Raw genomic sequence first — 23,672 nt, forward strand, 5'->3', positions numbered from 1 at the left:
GTATTTGTGAAGTTTATGCATTTTAAAATATATAGGCAGGTTGTATGTAAATCTAATAAGTTTTTGTTTTTCCTGGCTACCTCACATATTCTGAACATTTCTATCTTTACAATGATTTTTGTTACATAATATACTAAGTAGACTTTAATTGGAAATAATGTTGACTATTCCAACATACTCTATGAGAACTTTGAAATTTCCCTTCTGAAAATTGCGGTTTCAGGTTTATGTTTGACATGTAGGAAGCACAGCTTGAAGTAGGCAGCTGTTAGCAAAGAGCACAAGTAACATCAAACAACTGACAGCTGAGTCCTGATTAATCATCATTTCATCTGTCAGTGGAAACCAACAGCCATATTCATACACAGCCACACAGCATGTTCTGAGATCTGGCCTGCTATTAACACCAATACTTGATATAGCCCAGAGCTATCAAAAATGTTTTCTGTATCTTTGCAAATCATGGTACCTCTCAGGTAACTACAAATAGAACAGCAAGAAAATCTGGCACTTAGCATGCAATATAATGCAAATTTAGGATCCAGATCTTTTTTGCATCTTGACTTTTAATATATGTATATATACTAAGATGTGAGTAAATTCTGGGGAATGGAGGTGAGTGAATGGGTAAGTGGGTGGATGAAGGCTAGTATGCCATTTATTTTTTCTCAGGCCTAGAGACCCTGAACAAAATGGACTCTCCTGATTCATTTGAACATGGGAGTGCTGGTTGTTTACTCAGCCTGATTGTGATGGCACTGAGCCAGTACTGTCATCACTTCTGTACTGAGTACCTGGCTTCTTTCGAATGTAAGTAGCACTGTGGCAGACTGTGATGAGACCTCTGTCTGTGCATGGACTTGGCTTAATTATGGAGACTTTGGATGACATTGGAGAGACCATCTCTTCTGGATGCTACAGTTTTCTAATCTTCAAGTTCTATTCATCAGGATCTGAACCCCTCAGGGAGGCAGAGAATGAAAGGATCTGATAAATGCCCGTAGACATAATTTTCTGGCAGCTAGGAACCACAGAGAAAGAATCCTAAACTGTTGAAACTTCCTTCTCCCAGAGGGATATGAGTAAAGAAAAAGTTCTTGTCTTTTGATGAATGGGATCCTGTGGCTCCACGTCTACCTCTCCAGGATATCTGAGAGCAATTTACAAACAAGGCAGATGTACAAGAGAGTGAACTGGGCATAGAATGATGGCGATGTGGAGAAGATTCTCTGGGTAGGAAGGGGCACAACTGTAGCAGGTTTGGGTAGGTAGTGGGTTAGAATACAACTGCAGCAATTGCTATCATTTTATGAGTAGTTATCTGATATACAAATGATTATGTACAAAATATACAATAAGGATCTACTGTATAGCACAAGGAACTGTATTCAATATCTTATAATAATCTATAATGGAAAAGAATCTGAAGGAATATATATAGATATATAAATATGTATCTCTATCCATCTATATATCTGAATCACTTTGTTGTACACCTGAAGCTAACACAACTTTGTAAATCAATTCTACTTCAATAATACAATAGCTTGTGTATGAGTGTTTAATGAGGAGACTACAGCCTACTTTAGAAAAAGGAGGCACATTTAGTGAGCTAAACATGAGAATGGAACTCTAATAAAGTGTAATCTCAACTGTATTACCTCTTAAATAGCATGGAGCAATCATATAGTCAGAGCATGATGTTCAGAGTTACATTTACATTTCTGAAACACATGTAATGCAAATGAATGACAGAACAAAGCGTTGAAGTCTTTTTGTCATGGTGAACCATTCATTTTAATACTAGTTTCCTTAGATTACATGAGTAAAAATGCTTAATATAAAAATTAAACACCACAGAAATAAGCAGATTATAAATCTCATTTTCTTTCTCTCTCTCACCCTCTCCAGCCTGACTTCTAGAGAAGAATAAAGTTCTTAGCTTGATTTGTGCATTTTCAAAGTTATTTATTCTGTTGTAAAGCCAGTGACTAATATACTAGGTATTTATATGTGTATTTTCTCCTTTTATATTCACAACTGCCTTTTATAATGGATATTGTTTTCTCCATTGTAGCACTGGAGAAACTGAGATGAAGAAATTTGTTTGTGATCATAGGATTAGAAAGTAGAGGCAAAATCATGATTTAGAAGCAGGTCTTTTGACCTAAACGACCATAGCTGCCCTCACATAACTTTGAGTCCGCTGTCTCCTGTGTGACTGTGAATCTCAGATCTGAAGCACAGATGGGCACCCAGGTAGGAAGAACGGGAGGGAAGAACCGAAGCAGTATTGTGGTTTACACTATGGATCACCTAATTGCTACTAGGAGCTTTCTTTTTAACATAAAACCGGCCACCTGAATCATTCTTGATTTGCTTTACTGGCCATGTGGTTTCCTCTGTGAAAACATGAAGGTGTAAGAGGACATCTACATTGGACATCATTTTAAAAATAAAAGAATCATTTTAGGGTGGAGAAATAATGTGGACTTTTGGAAGAAAGTTACCCAGTTATAGTGTTAGTAGGAATAGAGGAAGGGCAAAAAGATCTAGTTATATCTTTTAGGGAAAACCACTTTAAAAGTAGAGAGATACTTTTCATGGTTAGAAACTCTAATAAAAAGGTGTATAGCTTAAGAGCAATAGGAAAACTTAAAAAATAATTCAAATAATACAGAATAGTCTCAATAAGACAGAAAAGTCAAGATCTCCAAAGAAGCCGCTGGATGGCTAAGCTGCATTGGGCCATGTGAGTGTTGAAAGAACTAGCGAGAGGGATGAAGCCTGTAGGTGTGTTAGGCCCTTGGGCAGGTCTTGGACAGTATACAAGACTGGCATGAACCTGTGAGAACTAGGAAGAATAAAGCACAGAATGTGAAAATGGAGTGATGTTGACTGTTGCTATGATTGTTTTTCAATTATATTTTAGGAGAAGTTGTGGTAAGAAGAGAGAGAATCACTGGTTGGGAGAGTTGGTTCTAAATGAGTGAAAGCAAGACACTGCCCAGTCCTTTCTGCCTCCTTAGGAGCCTTCGTGAGAATGTTTTCTAATCTGGAGATTGTGATACAAATATATGAAAAAGTTCTCTCACACCCAAGCAAGGGAGAAGACCACAAGAAGGGTCCATAATCAATTAAGTTTGCCTCTGGTTCTGAATTCTGGAAGAAATCACAGATTAAATCAGGTAATTACTATTAATAATCTCTGAGAAATTAATAATGGGAGGACTGTCAGAGGATAAAAAGGGAGGAGTAAGAGAAAATGCAGGAACTATAAATCAGGAATAAATACAAATCAATAATCATGATATATTTTGGTCATTTTTTTCTCAGAGTTCCCTATAGAGAGCATGCAGGCATTTAGAAATGAACAAAAAAATTGCTAGAAATCAGCATGGATTCACTGAGAATGAATTTCAGTAGCATCTTCCAACATTAGTTGGACCATTTAGAGAGGAGTTGTAGCCATGAACTCTGACTTCAACAAGGTATTGGTGACATTACCTGGATTCTCATGAAAAGGGGAAAGTGATAGGAATTGGATAAAAATTTAAATATACTAAAATACAATACCTTGGAAGAAATTCTATATGAGGTGGTCAAGTAAGATTAAATTTTTATCAGTGACTTTGGAAAAGAAACATAAATAAGCTATGAGATCATTACATTTTTGAGCTAGAAGGAGCCATGAAGCTAATCTAAGCTTTTTGCTTTATAGGTGAGGAAACTGAAGCTCACAGAGTGAAGTGACTTTCTAAAATTTACACAACCAATAAGTAAAAAAGCTGAGTGGAGCCGTTTCTTGATTTTTCCAAAGGACTAGCCTTCTTTTCTGGCGATTAGGTGATATTACATAGGAAGAGATGTATGTTTCTGGATTTAAGTTAAAATTACATATTAGTGAAGAAAAAATAAGAAAACTAGGGGAAAATGAGGGTCTAGATGCCAAGTTGAATGTTGCAAAAATCCACCAGAAATCCAAGGGTGGCTAAAGTCAAAGAGGAATTATTAAGTGGTTTGCTCTCTTTTGATTCAATTTGAGATCCACTGTTATTGATGTATTATCTCCTTTAATCCTCATAACAATCTTATGAGGCTGATACTACCATTATCCCATTTTATAGATTGAGGAACTGAGGCACAGAGCACCTGGGGATCTTGCGTCCCAGGTGTCTGACACTATGCTTACTTTCCCAGTTCAGTTTGGTTCAGTCGCTCAGTTGTGTCTGACTCTTTGTGACCCCATGGGCTGCAGCACACCAGGCTTCCCTGTCCATCACCAACTCCCGGCGCTTGCTCAAACTTACGTCCATCGAGTTGGTTATAACATCCAACCATCTCATCTTCTGTTGTCCCCTTCTCCTCTTATTCAATTCATTCTGCAATTCAAGCTCTTAACCTCTGTCATATGGAATTCCTCTCATTACAGTATAGCAATGATATATTTCAAGTTATAATATGTCTGTCCTTTTTCATTTCTTAAGGCACTGTCTCCTCGACTGGAGGACCATGAGTCCTTCCTTCCTTTAGTCGCTTCAGTCGTGTCCGACTCTGTGCGACCCCATAGACGGCAGCCCATCAGGCTCCGCCGTCCCTGGGATTCTCCAGGCAAGAATACTGGAGTGGGTTGCCCTTTCCTTCTCCAGTGCATGAAAGGGAAAAGTGAAAGTGAAGTCACTCAGTCGTGTCCGACTCTTAGCAACCCCATGGACTGTAGCCTACCAGGCTCCTCCGTCCATGAGATTTTCCAGGCAAGAGTACTGGAGTGGGGTGCCATTGCCTTCTCTGGGACCATGAGTAGTCATTCCTTATTATTAAAGATATACTTTTTCATTTGTCAGTTCTGTACTTTGAGATAACTATGTAGATGTTTGTTTACTGCCTGACCATCTACAGAGGTAAGAACACTGGTCTAAGAAACCAGGGGTTATTTCAGCTGGGAAATGAAAGCTTTGAAAGCTTCAAGTTATACATATCGTGATCAAGTTTGGGTTTACGATTTATGTAGGAAACATCAAGACCTTATGGCAGAGCCCATTGTTTCCTAAGGCCTGAAAGACTGCATCCAGGTTTCCTAGAAGCCCTTTCTGCACATAGTGTACTATAGTTTTATGTTCAGTGTTCAAACACCTGAGGAGTATCCACTTTCTGGGTGGTTTGAATTTATCCTGGACTAGGCAGTGCAATGTTTTCAATGCACCCTCTCAAGTCACAAATGTATGGACTTTTTTTTTTTAATTTGAGAAATGCTAAAGATGCTGGGCTTGGCCAACTACTGTTATATTTTCCAGCAGATGTGATGGTTTGAATTAATATTTCTGCCTTTGTTTCATTTTTGCAGTTTTAGTGAAAGTGAACGTGTTAGTCGCTCAGTCATGTCCAACTCTGCTACCCCATGGACTGTAGCCCTCCAGGCTTCTCTGTCCACGGGATTCTCCAGGCAAGAATACTAAAGTGGGTTGCCATGCCCTTTCCAACCCAGGGGTTGAACCCATGTCTCCTGTGTCTCCTATATTGCAGGCGGATTCTTTATCTGCTGAGCCATCAGGGAAGTCCCAGGATGGCCTTCACCAGCAATAGTTGTCCAACAACCAACGGTATATAGTGTTAAATGTCTGCTACTATTTCCCTATTATTTCTGTCTCCCAGTGAACTATCTAGTTTCTCCCATGTACTGTGTCCTCAAATCTATATACCTTTGCCTATGTTGTTCCCTGTGCTTAAAGTGACTTTTACCACTTGTCTGCTCAGTGAATCCATTCAAGGGCCCCTTCTCTGAGAAGTTATTTCAGGCTGAGTTGTGCACCCATCTGCTGAGACTGTCACTCCATTATGTATTTCCCTCATGGCACTAATCAAAATGTATGGTGATTTCTAGATCACTCACTTATTCCTCTACTGGAACGAAAACTCTGAAGGCCAGGGAATGTGCATTGTTAAGTTCTGTTTCCTCGATGCCTTGTGGAGTAAAAGATCCGTATGTGTGTGTGCACTAAATCGCTTCAGTTGTGTCCGACTCTTTGTGACCCTATGAACTGTAGCCTGCCAGGCTCCTCTGTCCAGGGGATTTTCCAGGCAAGAATATTGGAGTGGGTTTCCATGCCCTTGTCCAGAGGATTTCTCAACCCAGGGATCAAACCCACATCTCTTATGTCTCTCCTGCATTGACAGGCAGGCTCTTTACCACTAGTGCTCCCTGGGATGCCTGCACGCCATATGATTTGTTAAATAAGTGAGCTGATGAATGAGTGGATAATTTGCTGCACTTCCATGTGACCTCTTCTAATTGCAACGATGTGTTTCTGAGGGAACCCCCCCCAAACTAACTACCCCAGCAAGCAATGTAAAGCTCCTCTCAAACACTACCTATAAACAATATACTGTGCATTGCAGATCCTTTGCTAATCATTGTCAAGTTTTCACCAAAGTGAGATGATACATAGACAATTGGCTTAGACTTTAAGGTAGCTGAAGCAAAGGTTTTCATACTGTTAAAACTAAAATTTCTCCAAATATCTCTGTGTAACTAACTAGGAGTATACAAAAGGAAGTCAGTATAATGCCAACTGGATCTGGTTATTGCACCGATTTCTTTGGGCTACAAAGGTGACTTTTTGTCTTAAGGAAAACAAACTAAGGGCCTTATCATGAAGCCTTAGTCCTTAAACCATATAAACATAAAGTAGGAATCAGATAAACATATATCTAAGGGAAGTCTTCATCAAATGAACCCATACTAAGGTCTGCTCATAAGGTAAGATTTTTCTGCAGACTAATGCATTGTGTACAGATACGTAAGCAGCCAAACCCTCAGCAGTCACATCAGTTGCCCAGTTCTTATTCTTTCTTGGGAATGTTTTTCCAATAATCAATAGCTGACTATGGAGTCAGGCTCCTGTAGGTTTACAAACCATCCTTATTCACTGTTGAGAATTTTGAGTTAAAGACCAATTTATTTGGGAGTTTTACTTCTCCTGGCAGTTTTTTAGCAAGTCATGGGAAGTCTTTAGAATTCTAGGTGTCATGCTTCATTTCAATGATGCTCTGATCAAGGCGATAAAAGAGTATATACTTTGGGAAAGAGCTGGGGTAGTCTCTTCTTTGAGGTTGTGAAAAAAGGGAATATGAATTAGAAATGTCAGTCACCGGTGAGCCTCCACATCCTGTGGACGCTCTTCCCATTCAGGACATCCATGACATGCCCATTTTATTTTTTAGTTTCACTGAGATACCTATTCTTTCCCCCCAAACTTTTTAACTTTTATTTTATATTGGGGTATGGCTGATTAACAATGTTGTGGTAGTTTCAGGTCAACAGTGAAGGGACTCAGCCACACATAATACATGTATCCATTCTTCCCCAAATCCTGCTTCCATCCAGCCTGGCACATAACACTGAGCAGAGTTCCATGTGCTATACATAGGTTCTTGTTGGTTATCCATTTTAAATATAGCAGTGTGTACATGTCCATCCCAGATTTTCTAACTATCCCTTCCCCCCCGACAACCACAACTTCATTTTTTAAGTCTGAGTCTCTTTCTGTTTTGTAAGTAAGTCCACTTGCATCTTTTTTTTTTTAAGATCACATATAAGGGATATGACATACCCATTTTAAACATGAGCTTCATGCCTTCTGTGGTGACACAATGCCAGACAATTGTTTCAACAGAAGACAAAAAGGCAGATGTAGGTCTAGAGTCGAGTAGAAGTAAGTGTCTTGCTAAAGTGATTGTCCATGATGAGGATTCTTTTCAGAACTTTCGTGGTTATTGTCTTCTGAGGCTGTGCTGATGGGGACAACAATAGCTGGTTTTTACGGGGACCTGTGCTTAGCTATAAGAATTCCAGATGGTAAAGAGGCATCAAATTATTACTTCCCAAGAAAAGTGCAGTCTACAAAGCTGAACTGTATGCATTTGAAAAATAAGCCATTGGTGCTGTCCCAGGAATGAGGAGACCTGATAATAACCTGCAAGAGTTTGCCTTTGCATTTGGTGTTGTTTCCATATCACTTTGGGGCTGTTTTCTAAGAATAAGCTACACCTTTAATTGTTTTATCACACATGCAGTGCTGAATGCTTTGTTTCATTCTTTTAATTAAGTGATTATATACAAGCCCACAAGACTACTGTACTTTAAGCCATCTGCTACCTTATAACCCATGTTATTACATCAAGCCAGTTCTCAAAGTTGTTATGGGATGAAACCACAGTGACCCTCCTATTGAGAATGATCAAGCTGTACTATTAGCTGTACAAAAACCTCAAATTGGCTTGGATTTTAAAATGAAACTGGAGGTGGTGTGTAGTTGAGAAACTGCCTGAGGAATTCAAGCTGTTCCCATCACATGAGTTATCTGCCCATAAAGGATGCCAATCATACTGTTATTGCAGAAAGGATTAGTCATTGTTTTTGTTTGTTTGTTTGTTTTGGACCACACTACCTGCAGCACATCTGGGAATGTTTTGCATGAAATGAGTTGACTGGAGTCCATGTTTGAGGGTCAGAGATTAATCTGGATTTAGGAAGTCGTATAACAGAGCATATGCTATGCTATGCTATGCTAAGTCGCTTCAGTCGTGTCCGACTCTGTGCGACCCCACAGACGGCAGCTCACCAGGCTCCGCCGTCCCTAGGATTCTCCAGGCAAGAATACTGGAGTGGGTTGCCATTTCCTTCTCTAGTGCATGAAAGGGAAAGGTGAAAGTGAAGTCGCTCAGTCATGTCCGACTCTTAGCGACCCCAAGGACTGTAGCCTACCAGGCTCCTCCGTCCATGGGATTTTCCAGGCAAGAGTACTGGAGTGGGGTGCCATTGCCTTCTCCGATAACAGAGCATAGCAAATGCCAATTTTCTCAGTTTAATCTGCATAAGTCACTGATTCTTACATGCCGTGAGCACGAAAAACACTCTAGTCCAAGATTTGTACTGCCATTCCCATTAATGGTATGACTCACTCCTGATGATTTTGTAGGGATGTTCCAGAAAAGGACTCTTTAATCTGGTAGAAACCTTCATAAATGGCTTATAGTAACCCTGATTGCCATCTTTCTCTCTCCTGAAATCTTTGCACTCAACACCTGTGGTTTGTAACCCATATTGTCAGACATTTTCATTTTCTTCCTTTGTGACTAAGTAATTTATGAATAGCAAGTTTAGCCATTTTGGCATTCTCATCCCTTATCACTGAGGCTGAACTGCTATGTAGACCATGGAGGGTCCCTTGAATCACATTTTCCTGGGAGACTGGCATCATCAGACATGTCAGGTTTCTCATCGTGAAAACCCACGTTCGACAAGGGTCTGTCTTGCTCCCTTTCTAACAAGGCACTGTCTCAGGAATGACATTGTTTCCAACTAGACTTAGCAGATCCTTAGAAGGGGAACAAGATGACATTTTGTGTACTGTATAAGTCTGTATCTGCTCTTTATTCCTTTTCTCCTCGTGAATTAATTTTTAAGAGAAATCATGGGATTGAATGAGCCTGAATTGCAGTCCCTAACAATAAGATCAGAAAGTCTATGGCATATAGACTGTGTGTGTTAGTGTTTGCCAGTGACACCTGCAAAAAGATGACTTCAAGGATGACTTGACAGCATAAGACCTGTTAAAAACACATCCTTTTGTGCCTTGGATATTGATTTTTTTACAGTGCCTCTTGAGGATTTAACAAAGCCACAAGTTGAACAAATCCATATTTTTCTGTGGCCCCTGAAGTCACTTGTATAACATAATATGATAAATTTAGTCCTATTGATTAAAAAAGACACCCTTATCCTTTTTTACTGTTAACTGAAGTCTGAAACTGTTGAGTATGTGTAGGAAGAGCTAAGGGCTGTAGCTTAATTTTTAAAAAATGATTTTCATTTATTTCTGGCATCCCTTGCAATAGTTTAGGGCAGAGGGCTATATACCATATTATTTGCAGCAAATAAAACTATGCTATTCATGGGTTTCCTGTTAAATGTTCATTACTTCAACAGAACTGTCAGGTATATAAGCAAAAGGTAACCATTTAGTACATAGGATTGGCATCAAATAGGCCAGCAGTGGAATACCAGCCCGTTCTCTCACTAGCTGCTTGAATTTAGTTTTTTAAGTTATTGGTGTATTTAAGTTATTTTAATTCCTTAGGCTTCAGTCACCTCTTTTGTAAAAAGGGAATAAGTAGTCTCTGGCTCGTAAAATTACTTAAGGATGAAGTGATAATACATGTGAAGCACTTAATTCACCAGCTGGCACTTAGTAAATGTTCAAAAAATGAAAGAGGTGGTGAGAACGGCTGATCCAGCAGTCATTCATTCAGCAAACTTCAATCGACATTGATGTTACAAGACACTATTCTCAAATTTATATTGTCCTAAGATGAGTGATGTACCCCCACTGTCTTCTAGGAAGTGTAGTCTTGTGGGAGACAAAGAAGCATACTAAGGATAAAATTTTGAGATACATGTACATATATAAAAACACAGGTGAAGGAGCAGGTTCAAGTGAGTCATGGTGGGTTCCCATGTAGAGGTAACACTTAGACTTGATATTGAAGACCGAGGAAATGTTTACCAAGCAGAGGAAGGGAAAGGAAGTTTTCAGGCAGAAAGATGAGCACAAAGACAGAGATGGGCAAATTCACATCTGCTTGATGAGTAGCAGATTATTCAGTGTTATCAGGGTACCCAGTGCCCTCTAGGGATTAGTAAGATGAGAAGAATAAAAAGATTGTGGCTGGACTAAGTATTTCACATGCTATGATAAAGATTTTGACTTTTCTTCTTTAAGAGATAAAAAGACATTACAAAGTTTAAATAAAGGAATGACATGACCAAAGTTATGTTCTTAGCAGGCCACAGTGGATGACATCCAACTTGAAAAGAAAAAGTCAGGGAAGGGTAATCAGATGGAAAACATAATCATTCTGACTCAGGCTGTGAGGTTTTGAAGGCCAGGGACCTTGTAATCCTAATAGCAGTTAATAAGTTAATAGTAGAAAGGTCAAGATGGGAGGTTTAAGAATAAAACCTGAGTTCATTAAAACCATTTATTTGGTTGGTAGTAATTACTTAAGTACTCATGTCTTAATTTGTTCTCCTGTTTGTGCCATTACAAGTCACCTTGAAATCTTGAAAAGAAGCAGGCCATAAATAATGTTCATCACTGGAGACCATAAAAAGGCTAAAGAACTTTTAAATTCCTGGAAGCATCTCAGAAAAAGGGCATAAACAGTTTCTTCCAGGTAGAAATAAAAGCAGAGATTCAGTTAAGTGAACTCTGATAGCAGTTGAAGTTTACTGGATGACACCAGCCTGCATTTATTGTCACATTTCTCAAATCTTGTATAAATGATATTCCTTAAAACTACTGTGTCAATATAGGTAATATATGCTTAATGCACATATGTCCTTTTTACTTTAATGGAAAGTTACTTTTTGGAGAAAATTCCTGAACAAATTATAGATTATGTGTTCTATCACATCTGTTTTCCACACTGGGAGAGCTTAATTGCCTGGTTTGTATTCTCTGAGGCCTCATTGTGAACCTAATGGCAGCTACCCAAAGTGGAGATGCAGTGCCTGGTAGGGGCTGGCTAGTCCCTGGGATGCACACCCTGCCAATTTGACCTTAATAAGTGACGGCAAATGCTCAATATGCTTTGCCATTCTGACCACTTGGCAAGTAAACCTGGTCTATATTTGAAATATCATTTTTGAAGATGTTGTCCCTATTGTATTTTCTTGTGTTTTACAGTTCCCTCTACGGGAATGTAAAGTCAAGGAGCTGGCAGGAATCAAGACTTTGTCACTAGTAACAGAGGGATTTCCACAATATACCAGGTGGTGATGTCAAAAATAGCGACACCACAATTTTAGTGTTCCAAGTCCCACTGCTATATGGCCTGGAGTAGCAGTGTTTGCTTAGAGTTTAACTGCAGGTGTTTTTGGAACACTATTCTTGAGTTTTCAGAGTTCACTAATTGTGAAAATACGCTGTAAGTTTTCAACTGCATTTTTCAGAGAACTGTAAAAGTGCTTCTATTCTGCATTAAATCAGTAGACTTTCATTATTATAAACTGTTACGTATTGGCTCTTTCCATATTGAAATCCTGAGCCTTGTATATATTGAGCTATTAAAAAGGCACATATTTAATAGTGACTTGGAAAGAGAACTTTATGTTGTTAAAGCAAAATCACAACTTCATTTTAACTGAAAGTTCCAGCAGTCCTACATTGATGAGCTGACCTATTAGTCTATAATTGTACTGTATTATGAAACACTTACTGATCTTTCAGGAATGCCCGTACCCCTTGATTTTCATTTCATGACCTCCATCCTAGACGTGTGAACACCACAGAAGCTGGTTCTCAGTCATGGGCCATTCTATTGCCCTGTGGCCAGTGGTCCTGATGGTAATCTCTTGTTTTTCATGAGTAGTTTCCAAATAAACACATGACAGAAGGAGAATTAATTAAGGAATAAATTAACTCCAAAGCAAAGGAAAAGAAATAGTGCATCTTAGACAATTACCTCTGGCGAGAAATTTCTACAGTGAAACAATGTTCACAAAAGCATTTTTGAATTGCTCTTGCTGTTGCCTCCCTCCCTGTGATAAAGTCCTTAAATAGCACAGCCCTGTTTTGATGGGGGGGTTGGGGGGGGTGGGATTTGTGAGATTGCTTTAGCATGGAAAGTCTGGGAAGGAAATAAATAAAAAGATTCTATCTAGATAATTTTTGAGTTGAGTTTTTCTGACGCTTAGGCTGTGTGAGGGGGTGATCAGGATAGCAGTGTGGGAGGCAAGCTATCTAGATTTTAATGTTGATTCCACTACTTGTAAAGTGGTAGGAACTTAAACTTGGGACTTAACCTTCATGAACCTCAATTCCTCTTGGAACTATTCCTCTTGCACTGGAGATGTTGAAAGTTTAAAAAAAAAGCCAACAGATAATATCTACTAAAATCTAAAATGTTTAATTCTCATTATGTGTGAAACTCTATTTTTTTAACCTGATTTTCATGTATTTTCTCATTTAATTCATGCAATAACCCAATAAAAGAGGTACTATTAATATCGTAGGCTTAGAAATGAGCAAAGAGGCAATGAAGGATTAAATAAATCCTAGTTAGTCTGCACTCAGAGTTTTTTTTTTTTTTAATAAATTTATTTATTTTAGTTGGGGGCTAATTACTTTACAATATTGTAGTGGTTTTTGCTATACATTGACATGAATCAGCCATGGGTTTACATGTGTTCCCCATCCTGAATACCCCTCCCACCTCCCTCTCCATCCCATCCCTCTGGGTCATCCCATTGCCCCAGCCCTGAGCCTTTGTCTCATGCATCGCACCTGGAATGGTGTTCTGTTTCACATATGATAATATACATGTTTCAATGCTATTCTCCCAGAACGTCCCACCCTCACCTTCTCCCTCAGAGTCTTATAGACTGTTCTATGCATCTGTGTCTCTTATTCTGTCTCGCATATAGGGTTATTGTTACCATCTTTCAAATTCCATATATATGCATTAGAGTTTTAAACACTGAGCTGAAATTTTTAGGAAGTCATGCTAAAAATGTATAGCTGTATCTGTGCTGTGATTGTTGTGTTTGCAATTTTAAGCTCATTAAATGCAGCTATCATTTTTACTTTTCTAGTGATAGAGACACTAAAGGTGGAGTGGTGAATGGATTTCTAATGCTGTCACCCTACTTGTCTTAAGGATAGGATCATGTTTCTTTCTCTTTCGTATTGGCTCCTAGCACAGAATCTGGCATAGTCAACACTGTATTCTTTATGTGGAAAGACTGAAGAGAGCTTGATTAGAGTAAGTATGGGACACTGATCTAATCAGGAATGGCCCTGGGTGCCCACCTATGTTGAGTGTTGGATAGTAGTCTCTGGGAATAGTCAGTCTAAGGACAAATGGAGTGGAACCCTTAGAGCTACTGTCAAATCAAGGCATCTTTGTGGCACGCAGTAAAGGTGGGGAGGGTGGGGGGGTTTTGACCCACAACCTCACTTTGCTACATCATCTGTCTTTTGTATCATGCACAGTTTTCCATTGTAGAAAAATGCTTATTTTTCATTTATGATCATCCAGACTGACCTAGAATAAGTAGGTCATGGTTGTGATCTGCAACCCAAGATTCATTCAGGGATTTCCAGCCTTCTGGACAGGCAGCAGGTTATCAGTCTGTTAACTCTTTCAATTCATTCAAAAAGCATTTACTCTCAACTTGGTGGAGGTGTTGTTTTAGGTACCCTCAATACAAAGATAAAAGATGTGATTGCCAAACTCAAGTAGCTTATCGTTAGGTGGGAAAATAGATATGCAAAGGAATAATTATAGTTAATAAGCTAGTAATGGAGGTGTGTGCTTAAGTAGTGGGAGCTTGGGAAACATTTCTCAAAAGAGATAGGGTATGAGACTTCCCTGGCTGTACAGTGGTTAAGACTCTGCACTTTCACTGTAGGAGGCACGAGTTCTATTCCTGGTCAGGGAACTAAGATTCCATATGCTGTGTGGCACGGCCAAAAAGTTAAAAACAAATAAAAGGGATTTTTTTTTTTTTTTAAAAAAGGGCAGTGTCTGAGCTGAGAACTGCAGGAGAGAAGGATTTGGCATGGCCAAATGACTAAGGGACAGTGCATTCCAGATAGAAGAAACCCTATGTTCTCCTTTTTAGGCAAGAATGAGCAGATAGTATACATCATTAGACTATGAGAAAGCAGCTTTCCAGGGACACTTCAAAGGCAGGCTTTCTGTTCACACGGATCTGCTTTCTGTTCACACAGATCTAAGAGTCTTTTTCCTCTTTACCTTCCATTCCCTTCTGCTCATTCTCTGTTCTCTCTGGTCTCCTAGTACTTACACAGTCAACTGATTCTCAGTTCTTGTATATGTTTTATGTATGGATTTGATATTTGCTTATAGATGCCTCAGGGGCTCATAAAATGTCTACTATTTATAAATGTTTTTATTGAAGTACAGTTGATTTACAGTGTTTCAGGTATACAGCAAAGTGATACTCTTTTTCAGAGTCTTTTCCTGCGTGGGTAGTTATAAGATATTAATATAGTTCCCTATGCCATATAGTAGCTCCTTATTGTTTATCTATTTTATATATAGTAGTATGTCTCTGTTAATCCCAAACTCCTAATATATCCTCGCTACCCTTTCCCCTTTGGTAACTCTAAACTTGTTTTCTATTTCTATGAGCCTGTTTCTATTTTGTAATAAGATTTATGCATTTTATTTTGCATGCTGTCTGTCTGCTTCCCCTTACCTAGTCTACACAGGAGTGTTCTTGCTGAACCTAAAATACATATGCTTAATAAATGCTTATTTTCTAATGAAAGTGATATTATATGTGTCCTAGTTGTAACTAGTACATAATTGAGATGCTTTATTTACCACACTCACACAAATACTACCATAATCAAGTGAAGTAACAATTGATTGCTGCTGCTGCTGCTGCTAAGTCGCTTCAGTCGTGTCCGACTCTGTGCGACCCCACAGACGGCAGCCCATCAGGCTTCGCTGTTCCTGGGATTCTCCAGGCAAGAATACTGAAGTGGGTTGCCATTTCCTTCTCTAGAACAATTGATTAGACTTCCTCAAATTAATCCCGATGGAAAAGAGTCTATATTTTATTTCATGTTTCAGATACTTTCATTATAATCACTGATCTTAATAGAATATTTTGCTTGAGCACCATATAATTATAAAATTAAGAAAATGCCCTTAAATACAACACAATTCAGATACTAATATGTTGCTATGTCTCCTCAATTATATATAGGTCAGTTTTTGTTTGAATAACTCCAGTGACTAAGGACTTAACAGCCTTCTCATTCAGGACTATCATTTCGTTTCTAATAACTCTTCCTTATGTTGGCTCTAGATACGCCCTGCTCTAAGTCAGTGCTGGTCCATGGGGAAGGGGGAGAACTTTGTCATTTGACAGTGTATGGAAACATTTGGGTACACCACAACTTAAGGTCCTGTTGGCATGCAGTCTAGTGAGGAGGGGCCAGTGATGCTGCTAACCAACCTGTAGCGCACAGGGCAGCTCCACACAGCAGAAGTATCCAGCCCAGTAGTGACAATGTTGAAAACTCTGCTCTAGTTTAAATTTATTTATTTATCCACAGAAAAAATGCATTATTTTTCCATTCTGGAGTCTATCTGATACTTGGACACAGCTAACCCTATGAGGCCTTTTGTAACACCTAGTCCTTCAACTGTTTTTCTGATGTTCCTATGATAACAGCAATTCATGTATGATTCTTCCCCACAGCATTTGAATTAAACGAGGAATGAATCATTTAGGGAGGATGATATTTAATAGAGATTGACTGGAGTGCTGGTCCACTTTCTTACTGTGGAATTGGGTGGAGGAGGAAGAATAGACTGCTTAGTGTCTTTATAGGCTATTCTTCATACCCTATCTAGATAAAATCGGGGAAACTTATTGCAAGGGATTTAATTTGAGTTACTCTTCTCAGGGACATGATGTGAGCAACGCATGGCATGTCCAAATCCATGTCATGATAAACAATATAATGACCACCTCTCAGAGTCAGGGAGTTCTTGGGATGTGGCTAGTGCTAAAAATTCTGAAAAAAGATTTTACAGGCATGGAAAAGAGGCGGTAGGATCCTTTCAAGGCTTTCTTCTGCCCTTTGTATGAACTATTTAACCCAAATATCCATTTGTTGCCGAGGCCACTTTAACACTCAGGGACGCAATAATAACTGGGTCAACTTATGCCTGTTCTGTAGCAGCTGACCTTGCTCTGGCTAAGGCAAGAAAGACCAAGGAAATAGACATCTCCTGAAAGGAGTGAGGAACATTTTGGAACAATTCATGAGACTTTTTTTTTTGACTGAACAACTTAGGAGCTCTAACTACAGTCTGTTTGAAAAAGCACAAGCGTAAACACCTCTTCGGAATAGTACCATGTAGACAATTGCCTTGCTAAAGGCAACCAACCTGCTTTTCTACTTGAATAAATAGTGTTTTCCCCCAAGTGGGTGGGTTGCAGGCTTATAGAGGAGAGTGGAATACAGTCTTTAAAATACTTTGAAAAGAAGCTTATTCACCACAGGGGGTGGTGAATAGACCCCATGGATATTTGCTAATAAAGAAGGCTTTTGATTCTAGCTCTCATTGATTACCAAATTAAAAAACCAATTCTGTTGCTTTAGACAATGGACCACCAAAGAGTGGTTTGTCGACTAAGAGTGTCAAGAAAATATTCTGTTTTTTGTCAATGGCAATACAGATTAACTCAGCAAATCATTAAGAATTTCTCCTTTCATGTGGTTTTTGCTGTCTGCAGGCTGCCTGTTGTATGAACTAATACAGTGGAGGGTGTCTCCTCTGCTGATTTCTAGAGGAATTCTTCTTTAGTAGGAAGATAATGAGAGGAGAGGAACCTGGAGAGAAAAGTGCCTTCTGAAGCCATCCCAAGAGTAAAGCTATTCCGGCCGAATGGGGAGATGATAATGTCTAAACTGACCCAACCACAAAAGAGAAGATGCACACATTTTATCATTCTTGATAAGTCTGGCTCTCAGGAGTGATTTTGTGACTAAAAACTCTGTGCTGTGGTTTGGTATTGGATGCAACAATTAAATGAGTGAAATCTTTGAAATTATGTGGTGGATTTATCTTAGTATATATATATATATTTTTTTTTTTCTACAGTTTAACCCTCTTTTCTCCCCCCAGCTCAGTTCAAGCTGACATTTTCCAGTAATTATTCAAGAAGTTAAAAGCAGTTGAAAAATGGATGGCAGAGGTGACCACTGGGCATGCATCTTTGTGGCTACCAGCTGCACGCTGTCACCATGGTTACCAGACACCAGGGCAGAGGATCAGAATCTGTCCTGAGCAAAAGTGAGGGTGAGGGGCACCCAGAAAATGCCTCTCTTCTAAAACACTTCTCTCGTTAATGTAGGTGCAAGAGTGTCTCATAGTCCTCATCAGGAATTTATTGCTTTGGATTGCTATTGACTATTTCTTTAAAAGAATTCTTATTAAAAGATAGATAGGCTTCACAAGGGTAACACACCTGAATTCTTAGCTATGTAAGAGCCCCTAAGACTGCTTTTCATTCTCGATGCTTAGCTGAAAGCAAGGCTCTATGGCAAAGGATTCCTTGGAAGGCGGCCTGGAGATAAGAGTGTAGACAGATGGCCCCACCTCCCCAATTCCTTTGGCTGAGGGGACCAGTGGGGGCCTAATCAGAGCCTGAGCACCTGGGGACCGGGAAGGGGGCAGTGAAGCCCTCTCTCTCCTTTCTTCTCCTGCTCACCCCCTTACTGCTGTCAAGGTCTTTGTCCTCGTGCTCACAGACTCCTACCATGTCTTTCTGATCGACTTCCTCAGATCTAGTGTTTCATTCAGACTGTGGCCCAATTAGCTTTTCTCTAGTGCAGCTGTCCTTCTCTAAGTCACCCTCAAAACTTTCCCAAAGGTCATTTCTTACCATGTAAGTCCCTTGAATGTATTCAGAAGTGCAGTCACTGTTATTTCATAATAATACTGTATCCATAGCCAGAATTTAGGTTCCTCGAGGTCAAGGCTGAGTTCTGTGACTTGAGTGGTCTCTCTAACCTCTGTGATGTTGCAGAATGCACCCAGGGAGCTTCGTACAGATTACCTGACTGACGAGACACGGGGGGACCAGCAACAGTTTCTTGGGACTGCTTGGAGCTGGTATTAGAGGTGGCTCTTCCACCAATTTTTCCGATGATTTTTGGTTCATAATAGTTACTACTTATTGAATCTGTTAGTGTTTTTGGTAAGACATTTCCCATGGATTCTCTCAATTTATCCTCTCAATAACTTTTTTAAGTGGATAGTATTTTCCTTATTTTATAAATAAGCTTGTAAATTGGGGCTTCCCTGAAGGCTCTGATGATAAAAAATCTGCCTGCATTGCAGGAGACCTAGGTTTGATTCCGGATCGGGAATATCCCCTGGAGGAGGAAATGGCAATCCCATGGACAGAGGAGCCTGGTGAGTTAAAGTCCATAGGGTCTAAAAGACTCTGACGTGACTGAGCGACTAACACTCACTCACTTTTTGTAAATTGTGGAGCTGGAGTTCAAGTTTCATTTGATGCTGCCTAAATCTATGTCCTTTTCAATATAACATGACAGTTTTAGTTTCCTTATGTATAACGTGGAGACAAAAACCATATTAGCATTTGTGACTTTATAGTGATATAGACCAGATAAGTGAACTAATAAGCCAGGTCCTTTGATGATTAAGTGTTTTTTCCCCTTGTGAACAAATGCAAGGTTTTAATAACCTACATTTTTAAAAGATAATCTGATCTCGTTTGAGGAGTTTATAGGTAATAAAGTAAAAGTAGATTAAAATTTTATTTGCCTGGCACAGTTTGTTAATTACTTTGGATAAATATATATTTACATATCTGCTGTGGAGTGCTATTTACTGTATTGGGAGAAACTAAGGCCAGAAAAACATATATGTAATTCTTTACTAGTGGTAATATTGGGTACAATATAAATATTTATAAAATGTTTGGCAGTTATCTGATGAAATTATTAGTGAAGTATGACAAATATACCTTTTAGTTCTCTCTTCTCAAATAGCAAATTCCATCTTTTCTTATCCAAGTGTAGAAACAGTGGCAAAATTAACATGATATGCTTTGAGATGTATAGTATTTTCCATCCATCTAATGAAGTCAAAGGATATTTATGAAAAATCAATTATCCTAATTACTCATAATATGAGTGTGTGCTTATAGAAGGAAAAAAATTTGCATTAGTTGCTTAGAGCAGCACAGAACTCTATGTAGAATTTTAAAGGCCATGAGTCTCTGATATAGAAATAAGATTATTCCAATGTGAGTAGAGCCAATTTAAGTGGTTGGTGACATGTACAGACAACATGGGTGTAATATGACTTCTTCTAGCGTATAGAGCTTTGATGACAGTCATTTGGTAGGAAGCAAAGTATATGATTCATATCTTATGGACTTGTATTACTGCCACATTTACCAGGACAAATATTGAACTTCATGTGGCATAAAAATCACATAGGAGAGTTGAAAGAGCCCGAAAGTACAAAAGATCAGTCTAAGTTCTAGTTTATGTGCTACCTACAAATGGGAATATTCATGAAACCAATATTTCTAGGGCATGGGAAAATGAGGATTTTGAACTGGATGATTTCTTAGCTCTTTTCCATCTCTAATTCTGTGACCTGTGAGCACTGTAAGAGTTTGACTAATATGTTCCTTCTTTCCCTAACAAAATTATGAGAACCAATTATCAGTTTTTTATCTAGTTTAAGTTATGTGCTAAATTGTTCCCTCTTTTTTTTGGGGGGGGTAGTAATTATCTAGCATCTCTGCATACATTTGCAGGTTTATAACATGAGAAATTTTTTTATAATTTATCTCTGAATAAAGCAATGCTTGGGAAAAAATTAGTGTGGAAAAAAATAGAGCTCAGTGATTTTGAACCTTCTTGTGCTTGTTTGTATTGATGACTTGAAGACATGGCTCTGCGATGTAGCCACATTCTTTGTGATGTAACTTAGCAACATGTGGGTTGTGGGTGGCACCTATTTCCCTGCTCCTTGATTCTAGCTGAGCCTGTGAGTTGCTTTGGCTGGTGGGATATTCACAGTTGTGAGGCATGCAGAAGTTTGGAAGGGGCCTGTGCAGTTAAATTTGCATTCTCTTGCACCTCTGTCATCACTCAGACAAACACGCCCGGGTTAGCTGACTGATTCCAGGTGGAGGATAAGGGACAAACTTGGAGCAGAGCTACCTGCAGCTGAACCTAGCCTTGATCAGATCACTCCAGCTGGTCTTCAGACTTATAAACTATAGTAATTAATAATTGTTGTTTTAAGTCACTGAATTTTGGAGTAGCTCATTATGCTGCACTAGCTACCTGCTATATCTCTAAACAATTTTCATTGCTCAAGTACTGTTCTGTCTGCAAACCTATATTACCAGAGACTTACAGAAATGAACAATTGCATGGTTAATATCATCCATTGAAGAAGCTATTAGGATATTTTCCTTTTGTTCCCCCAAAGACATAAAACCAAAGAGATACAGTGTTTTATCAACAGCACTGCCAATCTTACCTGTATGGAAACACTGCTGTAAGAGCCGCCAATGACCCCTGCAATGAGCAGTGGGATATTTTCTTGAATGGCATAGGATCCATCAGGACACATATACTCGGCTTCATCCACTTTAGTCAAAGATGCCCTGACAAATTCCAGTGATTGCTCTAATGCGTAGGTATCTCTTGAGCAGGTATCCAAAATGTGAACACCCAGCTTCACTCCTGGGAGCAGGTAATTGTCTTTGTTAATTTCATCGATAGCAAACAACATGGCTTCCAGGCGTTGGATCCCTCGATCTTCGTTGATTCGCCCACATTCTTCAGTTCCAGTGCCTTTTTCATTAATAGGAAATAGGCCCCCTAAAACAAGGTCACCTTCTATTTTAATCTCCCTCCTCAGAAAGTTATGGTCCCCTAAGCAAAGTAAAAATCCCTTTGAAAACAAAGCTAATGTAAGAACTTGGAGTCTTGTCAACATCTTCATGAGTCCTGTGTCTGTACCTCTGAGAGATATCAGTGGATGGTGCCAATGCTGCCCACTAGTCCTCCTCTCTCATTGCCAAAGTGGATCTTTGGTCTGTCCTTTGCGTAAAGGAGGAGCAGACTAACAGAGGCTGTCACCAAATTCCTAAAGAGATAAAAATTGAATGAACAAAAATGGTAAAGAAGGCAACAGTGATTATACTGATGGTCCCCATTCAGACCTTGGATGGGATAATGACTCCAGTTACCATCTACTAAACACATATGGAGCAGTGTACCAGGAATGCTCCCATGTATTCTCACCTGGTCCTTTCAACACCCTGTGACATAGCTCTTCGTGGCCCCACCTCCCAGAAATGGACACTGAGGACTAAAGAGAGGAAGTGACCTGACAGAATGTACTTAGTAGTGTTCAGGCTCTTGTGTTTCTAATGTTCAATTCAGTAATCTCTACTGAGTCATTTACTTTGCTATTGGTTGGGAAGCAACTTGGCTATGAGTCTTTATTCCCTGTCTTTCAATGATATCTATAAACAACTCCATTTATCCACTCTTTACTTTCCATTTGGGAATAAAATAAAACACAATCCAATGGTAACCCTGTCCCTGTTTCGGCATTTCTGCTAACATAGCCCCATCCTCCCTTCATAGCTGACCTCTTCACACAAATTGTCTGCAGTGTTTGTTGTCCCCACTATCCTCCCCCAGATACTCCCAGTCACTGCGATGAAGATTCTGCCTTGACAAAATGGCCTTGGAGAAAGCTACTACTGATCCTCTAGTTTTTAAATCCATTAAGCCTTTGTAGTCCTCATTTTACTTAATTGAAATCTTTATTCTTTTCTACCTGTTTCAGTTTCCTAGGTTTCTGTTCTCGTGCTTCATGTCTGATTACATCTCAATTCCAGTACTGAATACTCCTTTCCTGCGTTAGCTCAACTAGTGTTCACAGTTTCAACCACTTAACAGTCTCCTAGGCTAACTGCCTGCTAAACAGCTCTCTTGCACAATTGAGAGTCCCTTAGACAGCAAGGAGATCAAACCAGTCAGAAATCAGCCCTGAATTGGAAGGACTGATGCTGAAGTTGAAGCTCCAATACTTTGACCACCTGATGCAAAGGGCAGACTCAGTGGAAAAGACTGAGGAAATACTGGGAAGATTGAGGGCAGGAGAAGAGGGAGACAGAGGATGAGATGGTTGGGTGAGATGGTTGGATGGCATCATCGACTCAATGGGTGTGAGTTTGAGAACCTCCAGGAGATAGTGAAGGACAGGGAAGCCTGGTGTGCTGCAGTCCATGGGGTCACAAAGAGTTGGACACGACCTAGTGACCAAACATAACACATAAACAGTTCTACCCACACATCCTCTGACACCTCAGGGTCTACTCTTATCTCTGTGAGTGGTTCTTCTCTGTACCCAGGCTTCTGAGCCAGAAACCTGCACAAAAGAGCCCTTCCCATTTCGACCTTTCTTATTTTTTCCCCATCAGCTACAAAGCTCTGTAGTGTCTACCTGCTTAACATCTTTCAAAGCCATGTCCTCTTTTTTTTTTTAACCCATAATGTCAGACTCTTGTTATCTCTAACAGGACAATAGCAGTAGACTCCTAGGGAGCTGATGCTAGCCCCCAAGCATCTTTTTGTGAATTAGGAAAAGATACCCTTCCTCAAATGCAAACTTACACAATTTTTTTATTGTATAACCTGTAGCATAGATATAACATCGATTTTGGAGAAAGCGTGATGCCTGGTGGCTGCCTTCCCTAGCTGGGGTTAGGCAGCTCCTGACATGGGCCTCACATTTCAGGGAGAATGGTAAGCATGAGTACTGGGGTTTGCACAGTACATTGGAGCTTAGGCCAGTTCCCTAAATCAAGCTTCTTTTTACATGATAAGTTTGAACATATGCAACTTTTATGAATCAAGCAAAGGTGGGGATCATGTTGTTGACAGTAGGCTGGGGTCTTGTCAGGGGACTCTTTTTTAAAATCCTGGTGTGGGGCTGGCTGGTTGCACATTCACATGAATCAGTGGACCTGCTGTTGCACTCTTGACACA

At 39.5% G+C, this 23,672-nt stretch overlaps 1 protein-coding gene across 1 annotated transcript in view; it reads right to left on the reverse strand.

Annotated features, from left to right (window-relative positions):
* The window catches only part of GRM3 (glutamate metabotropic receptor 3), a 100,063-nt gene extending 78,451 nt beyond the window's left edge, over positions 1-21,612 (reverse strand). The window contains exon 1 of the mRNA XM_081536534.1: positions 21,145-21,612. Within this exon, the coding sequence (XP_081392660.1) occupies positions 21,145-21,612 (468 nt within the window). The remainder of the gene's footprint in view (positions 1-21,144) is intronic.
* Between the last annotated feature and the right edge of the window lie 2,060 nt (positions 21,613-23,672).

This window comes from Giraffa tippelskirchi, chromosome 10 (assembly GCF_054371585.1).
Source record: "Giraffa tippelskirchi isolate mGirTip1 chromosome 10, T2T-mGirTip1v1.2.pri, whole genome shotgun sequence".
Taxonomy (NCBI): domain Eukaryota; kingdom Metazoa; phylum Chordata; class Mammalia; order Artiodactyla; family Giraffidae; genus Giraffa; species Giraffa tippelskirchi.